Source organism: Sceloporus undulatus, chromosome 1 (assembly GCF_019175285.1).
Source record: "Sceloporus undulatus isolate JIND9_A2432 ecotype Alabama chromosome 1, SceUnd_v1.1, whole genome shotgun sequence".
In the NCBI taxonomy this organism is placed as follows: domain Eukaryota; kingdom Metazoa; phylum Chordata; class Lepidosauria; order Squamata; family Phrynosomatidae; genus Sceloporus; species Sceloporus undulatus.
Window position 1 is genome coordinate 216,203,005 of NC_056522.1, and position 15,905 is coordinate 216,218,909.

General features: G+C 42.1%; 1 protein-coding gene across 3 annotated transcripts in view; it reads left to right on the forward strand.

Annotated features, from left to right (window-relative positions):
* The window catches only part of ITGB6 (integrin subunit beta 6), a 98,557-nt gene extending 95,637 nt beyond the window's left edge, over positions 1-2,920 (forward strand). For all 3 annotated transcript variants that reach the window (XM_042446877.1, XM_042446878.1, XM_042446879.1), the window contains one exon: positions 1,471-2,920. In XM_042446877.1, the coding sequence (XP_042302811.1) occupies positions 1,471-1,569 (99 nt within the window). In that variant the 3' untranslated portion in view covers positions 1,570-2,920. The remainder of the gene's footprint in view (positions 1-1,470) is intronic.
* Positions 2,921-15,905: the final 12,985 nt, after the last annotated feature.

The following is a 15,905-nucleotide window of genomic DNA, read 5'->3' on the forward strand; positions in this document are numbered from 1 at the left end:
CACTTTTCTACAAATTGTTAAACATGGTGTTCCCTTTCTCTCACACATAAAGCCCTCTGCCATTCCCATTTAACCATTAACCATGATATGGTATGTGACTTAGAAAGTCCCTAGTACCTGACCCAGACTTGTCATCTCACCCACCACTCCTTACATTCACTCTTCTCAGCTGTCTGCAACCCCATTTCCCTCACTAGTCAGCTGTTTCGCATGAATCCAATGGGAAATCACAATGCAGATCACAAGGTAGGAAATGTAGGATACTACACTTGGGCAGTAAAAATGAAATGCACAGAAATACAGCAGAATATATGAAATGACAGCAGTATATATGAGTCCAAGAGTCTTAGTGGGCCACAGGCTGCACATGAGTTAGCAATATGATGCAGTAGCTAAGAAAGTCAATGCAGTTCTTGGATGCATCAATAGGAGTATAGTGCCTGGATCAAGGGAAGTAATAGCACTGCTCTATTCTGCTTTGGTCAAACTTCACTTGGAATAATGTGTCCAGTTCTGGGCACCACAATTCTAGAAGGATGTGGACAAGCTGGAGTATGTCCAGAGGAGGGCCACCAAAATGAGGAAAGGTCTGGAAACCATGCCTTATGAGGAAAGACTTGGGGAGCTGGGTATGTTTAACCTAGAGAAGAGAAGGTTAAGCCATGTTTAAATGTTTGAAGGAATGTCATATTGAGGATGGAGCAAGCTTGTTTTCTGCTGCTCCAGAGAATAGAACATGGAGCAGTGGATTTAAATTGCAGGAAAAGAGATTTCACCTAAAGATTATGAAGAACTTCCAGATGGTAAGAGCTGTTTGGCAATCAAATACACTGCCTTGGAGGGTGATGGAGTCTTCTCCTTTGGAGGTTTTTAAACAGAGACTGGAGGTGTGTCTTCTTGCATGGCTGGGAGTTGGACTGGATGGCCCTTTTGGTTTACTCTAGGATTCTATCACTTAGGTGTAAGAGTGAGCTGCTTGACCCCATAATCCTATCAATGGAGTTGATAGAGGGAGAACAACTTTCCCCTGTTCATTTTGTGCAAAACATGTCTAATTTTGTACACCTATTAAGTTAGGGATGAAAACAGAAGAAAAGATCTGGCCTGTTCAGCCTGCTTCCCAGGGTGCCAAATGTACCAGATGCTCTAGAGAGCACTGTTGAGCTGCTTCAGAGTTGAGGGGTTTGTTACACAGGAAGATAATTATTATGCATTTACTCAGTGTATTATGGAGGCATTACATCACAAAACTGCTTTTTACAAAATAGTTTTGCAACCTTTTCACAAACTAATTCCCAAGTAGCAAAGCACTATTTAAAAGGTCATATTAAATTTATCTTTATCTGTGTAAATCTACAGCGCTATATAAATAAAGTGTAATAATAATAATAATAATAATAATAATCTTGTTCATGCCACAAAACCAAATGTGAAATAATCTATTGAATATTACTTTTTCCTCTGTTCTAGGGAACCAATCCACTGTACAGAGGATCAACAACAACATTTAAAAATATAACATACAAACAAAAAGAAAGGCAACCAGGATCTGCTGCAGATATTTATTAGAAGTCCAAATATTTAAGAACAAATGTCAGTTTGGAAGATATTAGAAAACAACATGATTTGAATGAATGGAGCCTTGTTTACATACTATAGTGGTACAGTAATTTTGAATCAAAACAATACATGCTTTACATGGGTGAGAGACTCTTGAAACAATGGATGAATTGGATCTATAGAGGTAATTTTGTTTGCCAAGCCCCTCAGTATTTGAAGATGTCAATAATACCAGTAGAAAGCAGCACAAGAGCATGCAAGTAGCCTAGCAAGAATACATTTATTGGTCAGACAGCTGTCAGCAGTCAAGCACTGATAGTTAATCTGAGTGGGACATACCACAACCAAGCTGCAGTCTTAAAATACACTTGCAAATGTAACTTTATCCATGTTTACTTAGGGAAAAAAACCTCCACAGACTTCAACAGTACTGACTCCTAATTGTGTGTACAAGTTCCTGAACACAGTGGTACTTTTTCTTGAACAAATATGCCATGCAGCATTTGCTGTTCTGAAAACATCCAGTTGCATTCTTCTAAATGTAATCCATAATTTGTCAGATAGAAGCTAGACAATTGAACAATTTGTCAGCTTCGCTGTCCCACATCATAATATTAAAACTACTGAATCTCAAATTCTTTCCATCCTGAAATATAAAATATGAAATATATTTGCAAATCTTGGTAAAATTGTGTTAGAAATTCTCCAAAATGTAATTCTCAACCATCCCTAAAAGAAAGAATCCCTCATGCTTTAACAATAAAAGGAAACCAGCTGATTTCTAGCTAGATTCCACTGGCAGGACAAGGGAGAGGGATGGCAACAGAGGGATATTTTGGTGGTGGTGTTACTCCAGAGCGGTCTTTCACTATAAGTTACTCATACTTTGAATGTATTGTGTATTTTATATAGACACTGGATATGTCTTAGTTGTTTTTACTGAAATAGTTTTGACCCAAGGCTGGACCTTACATAAGGCCAAAACATGTTATTACTCACTGGAGTTCTTCAGACATTTTGTTGTTGTTTTGCTATGTGTAAATATATGTGTGAATGGTGTGCATTAAATTTTTTAAATTAAATTGTATTCCAACTTTTTAAAAAAAATCTAAGAAAGCCATTTAAAATTAGTTTTCTTTGTCTTTAATTTTTAAAAGAAAAATATAATCAAAGTTACAGTAATTAAGTAGTTTTTCACATCCTTTGGCTTTAGAGCACAAGGGGTGTTCAAGGATCAGCAGGTCAAACATCCATGCTGGTTATTATTTCTCATTTACCTTATTCGATTTAATTTGTCTTCTTTTTTCTCTTATGTTTAATAAACTGTAAAAATCAGAACTTAGACCTGTTCAGAATTGCAGGTGACACATAGGGTGACCAGACATCCTCCTTTTCCAAGACACATCCTACATTTCAGCCTTTTCTCCAGGAGGAATTCCAAAATAGCCTCCATTTTGAGTATAGCATGAATTTGTGTTTATAATAGTGCACTCTCTCTTTGAACTCTTCCTTCATGCCTTACCCAGGGCCGGCTCTAGATACTGTATTTGGCCACCTGAGGCAAGAAATATTTTGGCCCCCCCCCCCCCCCCCCAACCCCCCAAAAAAGGTAAGAAAAGATGGAGGGCAAATTGTAGGACATTTAAAAATGGAGGACACGACCCACTAAAAGCCAAAAACATTAATTAAAAACTTTGTTTCTCCTTCATGCTCAAAATGGAGGACATCACATGGGATGTAGCTTTGTGTGGTTTGTGTGTTGGACTAGGACTCTGGATACCAGGGTTCACTTCCCTGCCTATTGGGTATATACAGTGGAATCCATAAACCTAACCTTGACCATAACCACTTTAACTGCTCAATGCTATAGAGTTACAGAATTTATAGTTTGCAGTTGCACCAAAGCTCTCCAACAAAGAAGGCTAAATAAACATCGCTTAAAACCTCTGCATCACTTTAATTCAGGCTGCTATCACACTGAAGAAATAATCAGTGTTGTTTAACACCACTTTAACTGCTCAATGCTATAGAGTTGTGGAATTTGTAGTTTGCAGTTGCACCAGAGCTCTCCAACAAAGAAGGCTAAATAAACATCTCCCAAAACCTCTGCATCACTTTAATTCAGGCTCCTATCACACTAGAGAATCAATGTTGTAAATGAATATCCCATAAAACTATCCAAAAGCTCTCCAACAGAGAAGGCTAAATATTGCACCTTTTCTGTCTCTTCTTACCTGGGTGCAGGGAAAGCACGCCTCAGGGCACACAGGTCACAGAGGATGAGGAGGATTAATAGAGAAGGGAGCTTCAGCAATGTGGCAGACAGCAGCAGAGAGAGCCAGCTAGAGCGCAAGTGGCACCCTGGGGCTTGCCTGGGGTGGCTGCAAGCACGCGCCCCACTAAGCGCTCTGCACTGCTGTTGCTCTTTGCAAAGCGCATAAGGAGCACAAGTGGAACCCAGGGCTTGCCTGGGAGCGCACGCCCCAGCCAAGTGCCCTGTGCTCTGCGCTGCTGCTGCTCTTTGCAAAAAGCAAAGAGTAGCAGGAGCGCAAGTGGCACCTGGGGCTTGCCTGAGAGCATGCACCCCAGCCAAGCACCCTGTGCCAGTGCCGCCCCTATACTTTTGCCACCCTAGGCATCTGCATATGCTGCCTATATGGATGAGCTGGCCCTGTTTCTTGCAATACATTTCTCTTCTTCTCAGTTCCTCAAATCACACTACCTCCATTTTGTCCAAGAACTATTGACTGGTTTGGGCAATATCAAAAGTGAGTCCTCTGTAATCTTATATCCAGATTCCAGTGCTGTGAATCCCCAAATTTGCTGAAAGTAGTAGAAGAAGACCTAAGCCAAAAACCACATAGAAAGGCAATCTCCAAAGGGTCAGAAATAAAGTAAATAAAGATAAGGTAAAATAAAGAATTAAAGGTAGTTGACTAATTTATGTGTTTGATTGGCCCAAATGCACAAAGTACATTTTCATGAGTATTTCTTCCTCTTTCCGGTTTTAACGCTGCTGCTCATTTCCCCCATTTCTGAAGGAATTCCAAGTAAATGGAGCCTTTTGAAATTGACTTTCCAGGTTTATTGCACAATTATTTGTTGTTAGTTTCAGAAGACAGTGAATTATAATTACTTTTTTACACCGTTGCAAAATATTGAAGATATGGTGACAGTTTTTTTTTCTTCTGCTGGTTCTCATTTTTCTTCTCTAATATAAATTCATATATATTGTTATCTTTCTTGCTAATATGCTGCTGTGATGAGGAGCACATTCTTTCTCTGTCTTTGACAGGGGCTATATTGCCACTCTATCATATTTCTCAAGCACAACATGAGAATGTCTGCTTATATTTCACAGTGGGATGTGAAAGCTGAAATTGATTTGGCTTTACAGTGGGTATCTGTGGTGCGTAATTCATAGCAGATCCTACCTACATCCAGCCTCTCTGTAAATCTTCATTTTCTACATTTTCAGAAAAATGGTCCATACTTTGGAAACTTTTTGCTATTGTTCCATTTTGTCACCAATTGACAAAGATAGATTGATATCTACCAAAGAACCATGATTATTCATGTCAAACATGATGAAAAATCATAAGCTTGCCAGAGACTTTCACAAATTGTGAACTTCTAAGCCTTGAAGCATAGTTAGATACACATTTATATCTGTAAGGATGAAACATAACACAAAAAGACCACGGATTCTTCTTTTTCTGTACAGTGTAGTAAATGCTGAGAAAAGATTTCTCTGTAATCTTTCCTCACTCTTGAATAATCTAAATAACACAATCTCACACCATAATTGAGAGTAGAAAATCTAGTACACATGACGCACAGATGTACGTAACCCTTTTTAATTTAAAAAATTGTCCCCTATTAGCATTAGAGTTAATGGTCATCACTGGAAGTCTTTCTACTTCACAGGGATACTGGGCAAGGATGACTCCCCCTTCTTAATTTATTCCTGTTGTTTTTTAAAGTCTTTACATAAATTATGTATTTTCATAGATTTAAAAGAAATTGGTATCCACTGGGCAAATGACATTGATGGTGGCAAGTGTTGTTGTTAGTTGCCTTCATGTTGACATCGACTCATGGTGACCCTGTGAATGTCTCCAAGCCCCTCTACCTCCCTGCTCAGTTCCTGCAAGCTTAGCCTATGGTCTCCTTGATTGAGTCTATCCATCTGGCATGCAGTCTTCCTCTCTTTTTACTGCCTCCTACATTCCCCAGCATCACTGTCTTTTCTAATGAATCATGTGTTCTCATGATATGGCCAAAGTATGACAGCCTCAATTGAGTCATCTTGGGGGGTGTACAGACCGGCTATTAAAGCCAGCCTGGGGGCGATGTTGGGATGGGGCATCCGCATGATGAACACCCTAACTCTGCCCCCAGGCTGGCATGACACCATGCGCCACACCACACAGTCTACATGACACAGCGCCAAAGGAGTGCTGAAAAGCTGCAGCGCCAGCAGATATGGCATTCTTTCTGGGGCACAAAAGGCCATCTTTTGTGGCTCCTTTTTTGTGCCCCGGAAAGGTGAGATCGGGGCCATGGCATGCAGTTGCTGTGACCCTGTTCTGGTGCTAAAAGGGGCAGTCTGTACAGCCCCTTGGTTCCAAGAAGAGTTCAGGTTTGATTTGTTCTGAGATGCGTTTGTTTGTCTTTTTAGCCATCCACAGTATCCTCAGCACTCTTCTCCAACACCACATCTCAAATGAATTTTCTTCCTATCTGCTTTCTTCACTGTCCAGCTCTCACATCTGCACATGATAATGGGGAATTCAATGCCTTGAATGATTCTAACTTTAGTGTTCAACTGTTTATCTTTACACTTGAGGATTTTGATGGCAAGTAATTACCATTATTTTGCTGCAAGTCAGTCATATTTCTACAATGAGGATTTTGCTAGTATCAGTCATATTCAGCATCTCTGTTCCTTTATTTATAATGGGCAAGTTACTGCATCATCAGACATAATTACAATGGTGGAGCTCCACTGTTGTAGCTCCACCCATCCCCAAAACTTACCTTTTAGCTCAGGCCCCACCAAAGGGTTACCAAAGGGTGTTGCAGATCAGGGCACTGAGAAAAGATGTCTGCAGCACTCTCCTGGTCATGGGGAGTGTTGAGAACAGGGAATGGGAAAGACCCCCTAGAGGTCCTGACACAATTGCTTCTTTCAATGTGCCCTGCAATCAGGAGAACACTGTAGATGGCATTTCCCAGCACTCCAATTTGCAGCACCTCAAAACCCCTCAGTTTTGGGTGCTGCTGGGCTGAAAAGATAGGTTTGGGGGATCATGCCCAGTCATTAATTACAATAAATGTGAATCCCAAAAGTTATGATATTGTATGTCTCGCTTACAATCTCATAACTACTGAACAGAATGCCAGCCTACACTTTTATGATATTGCGAGAGGTTTTCATTATATGTCAGTTGTCATGAAGCATTACTACTACTTCACACTGCTCATAGCGACTTCTGGTCAGGAATATATCCAGTTTCCTTTCCAACAATGCTTTTCCAACAATACCTTTTTTTCTTAGCTCTAATGATCAATGGAAGCAGATGGCCCCAGTACATGAATCAAATGAAATCCACCCATCTACAAACTGTCAAGTGATGAATGTTGCTCTATGTGTTGTAGCACAAACTATAGTTTTGAGTGCCTGGCTGTCATCTCAAGCATACCAAAAAGGAAAGCTAATATACTATTTCTATTCTTTTTTTCTTTCCATTATCCAGTTTGGGGTACCTCTCAGATATCATCCAGTGTGAGAGCAGAAAAGAAGTAGATACAGCACGCCCGCGCCATACGCGGCTTGAGCATACGCGCTCAAGCCGCAGGGCGCGCACGGGGCGAAAGGGGCGGCGCGTCCCATTCAATTGAATGGGCACATGCGCCTGTTGCGCCCTGCGCGCCACCGCGCTGCCGCGCCCGCCGTGCACAAACCCCATTGGAAACAATGGAGCTCGAGCATAGGCGGAATTTGCCTTACGCGGTGGGATCCGGAACGGATCCCTGCGTAAGGCGAGGACGCACTGTATTTCTATAATTTCCTAGTCTTTTCAAAATGCCCTGCTTATATTTTGCTTCCCAGTTCCATGTATGGTCCCCAGAAGCCCTGTTAGAGGGTTCTTATTGCCTATTTGTGATAACAGTCCCACTATGAAGGGCTGGGTCACCTGTGGTCAAATACAATGAGAGAGAGAGGTAGGAAGTACATGATAGAAATATACGAAGTGAGCAGAGAACATAATATGGATTACCTCCCTGCAACCCCCCCCCCCCAAAAAAAAACACAACAGAGTGCCTTTTTAAAAACCAGGTTGGGCTGGTTACATGTAGGGTTGCCATAAGTCAGGACCTCCAAACTGGGACAAATGTAGGACAAATGTAGGATAACATTTTCAAATGTAGGACACATTTTTATAAAATGGAGGACACACAAAAAAATTGGTGCTTTTTAAAAAATGTTAATATAAATGCATGTTTCTTAGGCATCATCAAAATGGAGGACATTTGGGCATTACTTCTAGACAGATGGCAGAAATGTACTTCCCTTTCTGGCCAAACACCCTCAACCTCCATTCCAAAAGACACACGACAGCACATTTGGGCATTTCACATGGCTTTACTTAACGTGGCCTCTTGCATCAGAGGCTTATTCCATAACCAAACCCCTTGGGTTTAACACTTAGCATGGTTTAACATGGCTATGCATGTTGAACATGTCAAGGTGGTTTCACAGTTCTTGCACCAAGTGTACTTCTCAGAAGTGTGTACTTGGTCAAGAGACTTTGGTTTTTCTTCACTGCGCATGAGTTTGTAAAAATCACAGCAATTTACATTGGCCATGCCTCAGAGGCTTGCTGATATCAATATCACCATTAAAGAACCAAAAACACACAGAAAAGGCACTTTGGAAAGTCACACTCTCTCGGCTTCAGAAACAGTGCGTGCATACCTCTGAAGCTGACTCATATCATCATCATCATCATCATCATCATCATCATCATCATCATCACTGTCAAAACAAGGGGGACTTGTTAGCATTAAAAGCACCCAAACACACTTTGGAAGGTGACACTCTCTCGGCTTCTGAAACAGTGCCTGCATGCCTCTCAAGCTGACTCATATCATCATCATCACCACCACCACCACCACCACACTATCATTGTCAAAACAAGGGAGACTTGTTAGCATTAAAAGCACCCCCCCCAAAAAAAATAAAAACACCTTGAGGCCTCTGGCCACTCACTCACTCACTCACTCACACCCTCCTCCTTCTTCTCCTCCTCCTCCTTCTCCCCTTCTCCGTTCGCCACGCGGCCTGGGGCGGAGGAGGCAGGGCGGGTGGTGCGGTTGCACGCAGGAGGCGGGGAGAGTGGTGCGGTCACGCGCAGGAGGTGCACCGCCTCCACCTTCGCCTCTTCCATGCAGCTGCACGGCCTGGGGCGGAGGTGGGTGGCGCGGGAAGGCAGGAGAAGGTGGCACGCCCGCGTGCAGGAGGCGCCACCTCCGCTTCCTCCACGTGGCCATGCAGCCTGAGGCAGAGGGGGCGGAGGAGGAGGGTGGCGCGGACGCGCGGGGAGGTGGGGGAAGGTGGCACGGCCGTGTGGAGAGGCACCGCCTCTACTTTTGCCTCCTCCTCCCCAGGCCTCACTGCCCTCCTCTTCCTCCGACTCCTCCACGCAGCCATGCACGGTGGAGGAGGAGGGCAGCGAGGCCCTGTGGGCCACGGCAACCTGGCCGCAACTGGGGCTGTCCTGGTTTTTGGCGGTACCCGGGATGGGAAGGGGACAGTGCCGCCAAAACCGGGAAAATCCCGGTTGCAGCCGGGTTATGGCAACCCTAGACATGTATTCTGTAACTCCCTTGTTGAAACAGCTTAATTAGCTACCAGATTGTTTCCAGGAATAATTCAAAGTGTGATTTTTGACCTTTAAAACCCTATATGGCTATCTGAAAGATGTATCTCCCTATACAAGCTATCCTGTGCTTTATGAACTGCAGGGTCCCACCACCTTCACAAACATATTAGTGGTGATGACCTCCTCTATGGCTGCTCCCAAACTGTGGAACCCCTTTCCACGAGAGGGCCATCTGTCATCTTCCCTGCTCTCATTCTGCCAAAAGGTGAAGATGATTATCGCACCGTCAATTCCCCGCCAGGATAGATATGGGTTGTAACCATAACAGACAGATCTTATTAGACAACCCAGTAGCCAGGCAGTAGGCAGCCTGTAACCAATCCAGACTTCTCCTACAGCTTTTCAAGAACGGGAACCCATTTTTGAGAAGCTGTGGGAGAAGCCCGTATTGGATACAGGCTGCTTACCACCAAGCTACTGGACTGTCTGATAAGATCCGTCTATTATGGTTACAACCCGCGTCTATCCTGGCGGGGAATTGACGGTGCAATAATCTCCAAAGACCTTTTTATTGAGACGGGTCTTTGAAATTTAAATAATGTAGCAGTAGTATGTATGAAGTGGTGTACTCTGCTATTTCTTATCTTTTATTAGTAATTACATTTTAAACTTGTTTTTAACTGTTTTTAACCATGTTTCTTTAAAATAATATTGTTATTTAATTATTTTCTTAACATGAGTAAAATAAGATTTTAACTTTATCTTGTTTTAAATTACCATAATAGGCCTTGGATCCCATCCCACAAGAAAAGTGGGGTATAAATAAATAAATAGAATGCCCCAACTGTAGTCTAAAACACAAGCTTTCCAAACTCTGTGGTTTATCTATGTATGCCTGTTAGTGATTCAGTGCTGTTTAGACAATGCCTGATTAATCCCATTTCTTAGTACAACAAAACCAAGCCTAAGCACATGAACTGCATATTATTTATGTCTTTACGTCTTTTTACTTTGTGGCTTCCTATTTCAAATTTTAGACTATAAGCTCTTCAGAAACCCATCCACTCTAAAGTATGATGAACACTGATGGTCTTCCAGTATTATTACTTTTATTATGTTATAGTAATACAACATATAATAAAAGAACATAAATGAATCATAAATTAAATACTGACCTCAGTGAGATGAGCAACTGTCCATTATTCTCTTTGTCTTTCATACTAAAACTAAATGGAACTACTTTCTCGTAATGTCACTTGTAAAAATCACTTGTAGTTGTGTTTCTCAAATGTCATACAGTCTGCTATCCAACATCTTAAAGGTCAGTGATAAAGCAAAGACAATGCTGTACATTTTTTAGTATGAGATCAAAAATAATTATGAAAACTAGGCAGGCCCCTGCATAAAACTATGTCCCTGTGTACATTGTCACACTTTTTATATTCTGTGATATTGAAAAGGGAAGGCATAGGATTTGTGTAGAAAAATATTAGAAGTATGGAAAATGTTTCCTATCTTGGGACAAGAAAAAATAACTATGGATAAGGCAAATATATACCAATGTTTATTTATTAAATGTAATTATCCATAAATGACAAATGTATGGGCCCTAGAGAAAATTAGGCTTAAATTTTCACAAGTAGCCAAAATGAGTAAACTAAGGCTGTCATACTTCAGATTTATCATGAGACAAGGTGATTGACTGGAAAAAGGAAGAATGCTGGATAAAGTGGAAGGCAGTAGGAAAAGAGGAAGGGATCATTCACACGTCAGTTTTTATTATCAGAAAAATGTAAATATCCTCACTCATGTGTTCTGGTTTTGTTATTTGCACTTTGAAATGGCATCGACCCACATCTCTTTGGGATTTTAGTGGGAGCTGGCTGCTGAAGAAGGGGAGATCCTGGGCTTCTCCTCCGTGGTCTAACTGGGGGGGGGACACCACTTTCCTCCCATGGAGCCCCTGGAAGCCACCTGTTGGAACCAGTTGTTCAGGGAAAGAGGAAGAGAAGGAGTATTTCCTTGTAAAGCCAGCTGGGTGGAGCCTCGCCCTGCCAACAACTCGATGATGTCAATGTATTTGGAACCTGTTCAGGGTATGCTGAGCTTAATCTGGGTCTGTTCACATTATTATTCACATTGCTGACTATACAAATCTTTTTTAAAAACTAGGAAAAAATTCCCAAGTTCATTTGCTCTGGGTTAAGTGGAGGTTTTTGGTAAAAACAAACAAACAAAAATGATTTGGATGCAGTTGGGGTGTGTGTGAACAACAGAGATTTAACCTGAATTCAACCTGGATTATTTTCATTGTGTGAATAAGATCAAAGAGCCACACTACAGATTGATTCAATCAAGGAAGTTTGTAAGGTTTTGTAAGACCTGCACAGGGCAGCTCATGGAGGTCCCGCATTTATAGGCTCACCATCAGTCGAAATCAATTTGATGCCAAATAACAAGTAGCTTCATTGTTCATCAAAGTCCCTAAAATACTGAACAACAATTCGGAAAATTATATTTATATGAGATAAAAACATGCTTAGATTATTTAAAAGACACTCTATGAAGTTAATTTTTAAAGGGTGAAATCATGCTACCAGCATCTTTCTTTCAGTTAGTCTTAAAAGTGCTACACGATCCTTTTGCATAGTGATTTTCCAGGCTGACACAGCTATGTCTTTGAACTTGACAATTATAAATCTGTTATTAGAATTAGTAATGTGAAATATTACAAAGAATTATGAAAAGACGACAACTATTTGCAGAATCTTCTCACAGCCACATTTTGCAGGCATTCACTTCCAGCTGCTCTGCTTGTCATATGAAAATCAGCACCATGCGTAGAACTCTGCTTTTAACATGCTGCTACAAGCAATCAAAAAGTCTCTTGCAGAGACTAGCAAAAATAGCAAATGTGAACAGAGATTTGCATGCAGAATATTTAGGATTCTGTTGCCCTAGGCACTCACCTAAGCATACTCCATTGTCTCTAGAAGTAGCGTGAGACATTTTGATGCTGTTGATAGCCAGGAGTATGTGAGAAAAAGAATAAGAAATACAGAGAATTATTCATTCAAGACCTTGAAATGGGGCAGAAAGTATATGTGATAAATAATTTGACCTTCTATGTGGCTCCAGCAGGTGAAATTTAGCATGAGCAGCAGCTATATGTCAAAGGAGCTTGAAGACAGAATACAACTTGGGGCCTGCAGTGGACAAATGCATACATTTTCCACTGAACATCGTTTACAATTCAACTTGGGACTTTATCACATGGGGGAAATTAGGGGTTTAAAAAGGCATTTTCCCAGGACATTCGCTCGATCATGGCAAAGATTTCCCCCTGACGTCACAATTAGAGAGGATTAGGGGGAAATCCTATGAATTATTTGTTGCTGGAGCATTCCTGGTTCTTCCCGGGATAAGTCCTCTCTAAGTGCAATGTGTAGGAAAATCTTTGCTGTGATTGTGAGACTGTCCTGGGAAAATGCCTTTTTAAACCCCCAATTTTCCCCCATGTAATAAAGTCCCTATATTCATTTTCATCAGCCCAGGTCTGCAGGGTTGAGTAGTGAAGCACTAAATAATATGGATTACTTGGTTAACAACCATACAGTCTCGCACCTTTCCCCATGTTTATGTGTCTTTCTTAACTCCGAGTTAACTTGAACTGCAGGTTGAATTCGACCCCTGAATCTGTATAGAAAGCTCACTTTCTTTGGCCGAAGAGCTTCCCTTCCCTCCAGAACATAACAGCCTTGCAGTCTATAGTCTGTGTCAGGACTGCACAAGAACAACTTTGGCCCCATTCATACTGGGGTAAAAGACATGGAGGGAACTGGGATGATCCGGATGCCCCTCCCCCGAATCGCTCCGTTAGCAAGTGCCCACTACAAATTGAAATCGAATGCATTTTGACAGAAATCGAATGCATTCTGTAGATTGGCCGCTGCCAATCAAGCTACCGTCATGGTGACGTTTGCAGGGCATCGGGGGAAGTGTCCTCCCTTTTTAAAGAGCCAGGCACAGGGGTTTCAGCGGCTGAATCAGGGAGAGAGATGCCTCTCTCTCTCTCTCTCTCTCTCTCTCTCTCTCTCTCTTTTTTAATAAACCTGTGGGCTTTTGGGTCAGATCTGCCCCTGTCCCAGGCAGAGGATGGGATTGGCATGTTTGTTTGTTTGTTTTTTGCTTTTAAAAGCCACATTAGCTTTCCCTTTGCTTCCCTTGCTGTATCTGCTCAAGAAGACAAATCATTCGCATATTTGCTCAACAAAAATTGGTAAAAATGTAACATTGATTGTTTGCAACATTTGTAGCTTCTCCCTCTGCAGAAAGCAAGTGCAAGCCTGGCTCCATCTGCCTCTGGAATAGAAACCATGCGCATGTGCGCTCAAAAAAAATGGTAAAAAATGAAACATACATTCTGGAATAGAAATTGTTTGCATTTGAAAAGAGGGGGGGTTTGCCTGACATGAGCTCCGTTCATCCTCCTGCAAGGGAAGGAATGCCCAGCGACAGAGGGCTTTGGGCAGGGGATGCAGGGAAAAGAGGCTCCTAAAGAAAGCCTTCCCTTGCTCCCTTCTGCCCAGGGCTCTTTCCTCCTCCCCCTCCCCTCCGATGAGGGGAGGAAATGCCTTGCCCTTTGCCCACCCTCTGACCTAAATCCCTCCCTCAATTTGCCTCGATCATGATCGAGGCCAAGTTCTCATTCCCAGGACCCGGGGTTTTTAAAAAGAAACGGTATTTGCGCCGATTTCAAAAGACCCGCGCTAGGGGCCATTTACCACGGAACGGGTGTGCAAGCCCCGGATTCGCTTGTGTGAGATTCGGGGTGAGTAGGAACTTCACGTGATTGAATCGGTTTCAAAACCGATTTTTTTTGTAATGTGAATGAGCCCTTTATTAGCATGGATAAAAAATGTATACATGCACATAGGATCAGTGCAGAAGGCTATATGCTCATATGTACAGTTGAGTGGTTCCCACAATTTCAACAAGCAAAAGTATCCTCTTAGAATTGCTGATATACAGACCTATACCTATGACAGGCCAAAATAAGGCTGTTTCGGGTCACTTTGGAGGCATGCTGTTTAAATGGTGCATGCGTACTAAAAGTCCAGAAGCCGCACCAAAGCTGCGCCCTAGTCCTTAGGACTGGATCGTGGCTTTGGCACGGCTTCTGGACTCTTAGTATGCATGCTTCATTTAAACAGCATACCTCCAAAGTGACCCGAAGTAGCTTTAGTTTGGCCTGTCTATATGAGGCCATACTGAACTGGCCAAGGTTATTTCTAATCCCTAATGTCTCAAATCTACCAAAAATATGACTGTGGGGTTTTTTTGTTTTGTTTTTTGTTTTTGTGGGTTTTTTGAGCTATGAGGCCATGTTTTAGAAGAGTTTATTCCTGATGTTTCGCCAGCAGTTCTGGTTGGCATCTTCAGAGAATGCTAGAATGGAAGAGAGAGGGGTATATATACTGTTTGGTGGAGAAGAAGTGATTTACATGTTAATCTTTGTAGCTCTGTAACTCCTGAGGCCAGGAGTGCTTCATTTCTCCTTGGCCCTAGGAATGTAGTACCCTGTGGACATGTTAATCTGTGTAGCTCTATAACTCCTGCAGCCATGAGAGGGTTTCTCCTGTCCTTCGCTGAGCACAGCATTTGCTGGATTTTCTTGGTTGGTTTGTAGAACATTTGGAGATCCATAAGGATCCATTCCACTCTGCCCACAGTGAGTGCCACTGGATCCCCCACATATGACTTGGCCAACTTAACAGCCACACAGTTACATACCCATCTAGGACAAACCCCTCACTACATCAAGGACTTAGCTGACTTCATATAAAAAAAATCAATAACCTCAAACTCACTCAGTGACATACTAATCAATTATTCACCAAAGTAACCATAATGGACACCATGGCAATCATCTGAAATTTTTTTTCCAGAAGACATCACAGCCCTGTTTGAACATTGTCTCAACACAAGCTACTTCCAGTGGGACAATGGATTCTACGAGTAGAGAGATGGGGTAGCCATGGGAAGCCCTCTGAGCACCATGATAGCAAACTTTTACAAGGAACACTGAAAAGCAAGCCCTGGAAACAGCACCAAAAAGCCCACAACATGGTTCCAATATGTTAACAACACTTTCACCATCTGGAGCCACAGAGAAGAAGATCTGACCGTGTTTTTGAACCATCTGAACAACATCCACCCAAACATCCAATTCATGATGGAAAAAGAAAAGGAAGGAACACGGCCATTCTTAGATGTCCTGGTCATCTGCAAACCAAACCAATGGTTGGGCCAAACAGTATACAGAAAACCTACACACAGAGACAGATATCTGCGCAAGAACTACAACCATTACTCAGGACAAAAAAGAAGCACAATAAAAATACTGGTAGACCAGGCAAAACGGATATGTGAACCTCACTTCTTGGAAGATAAATT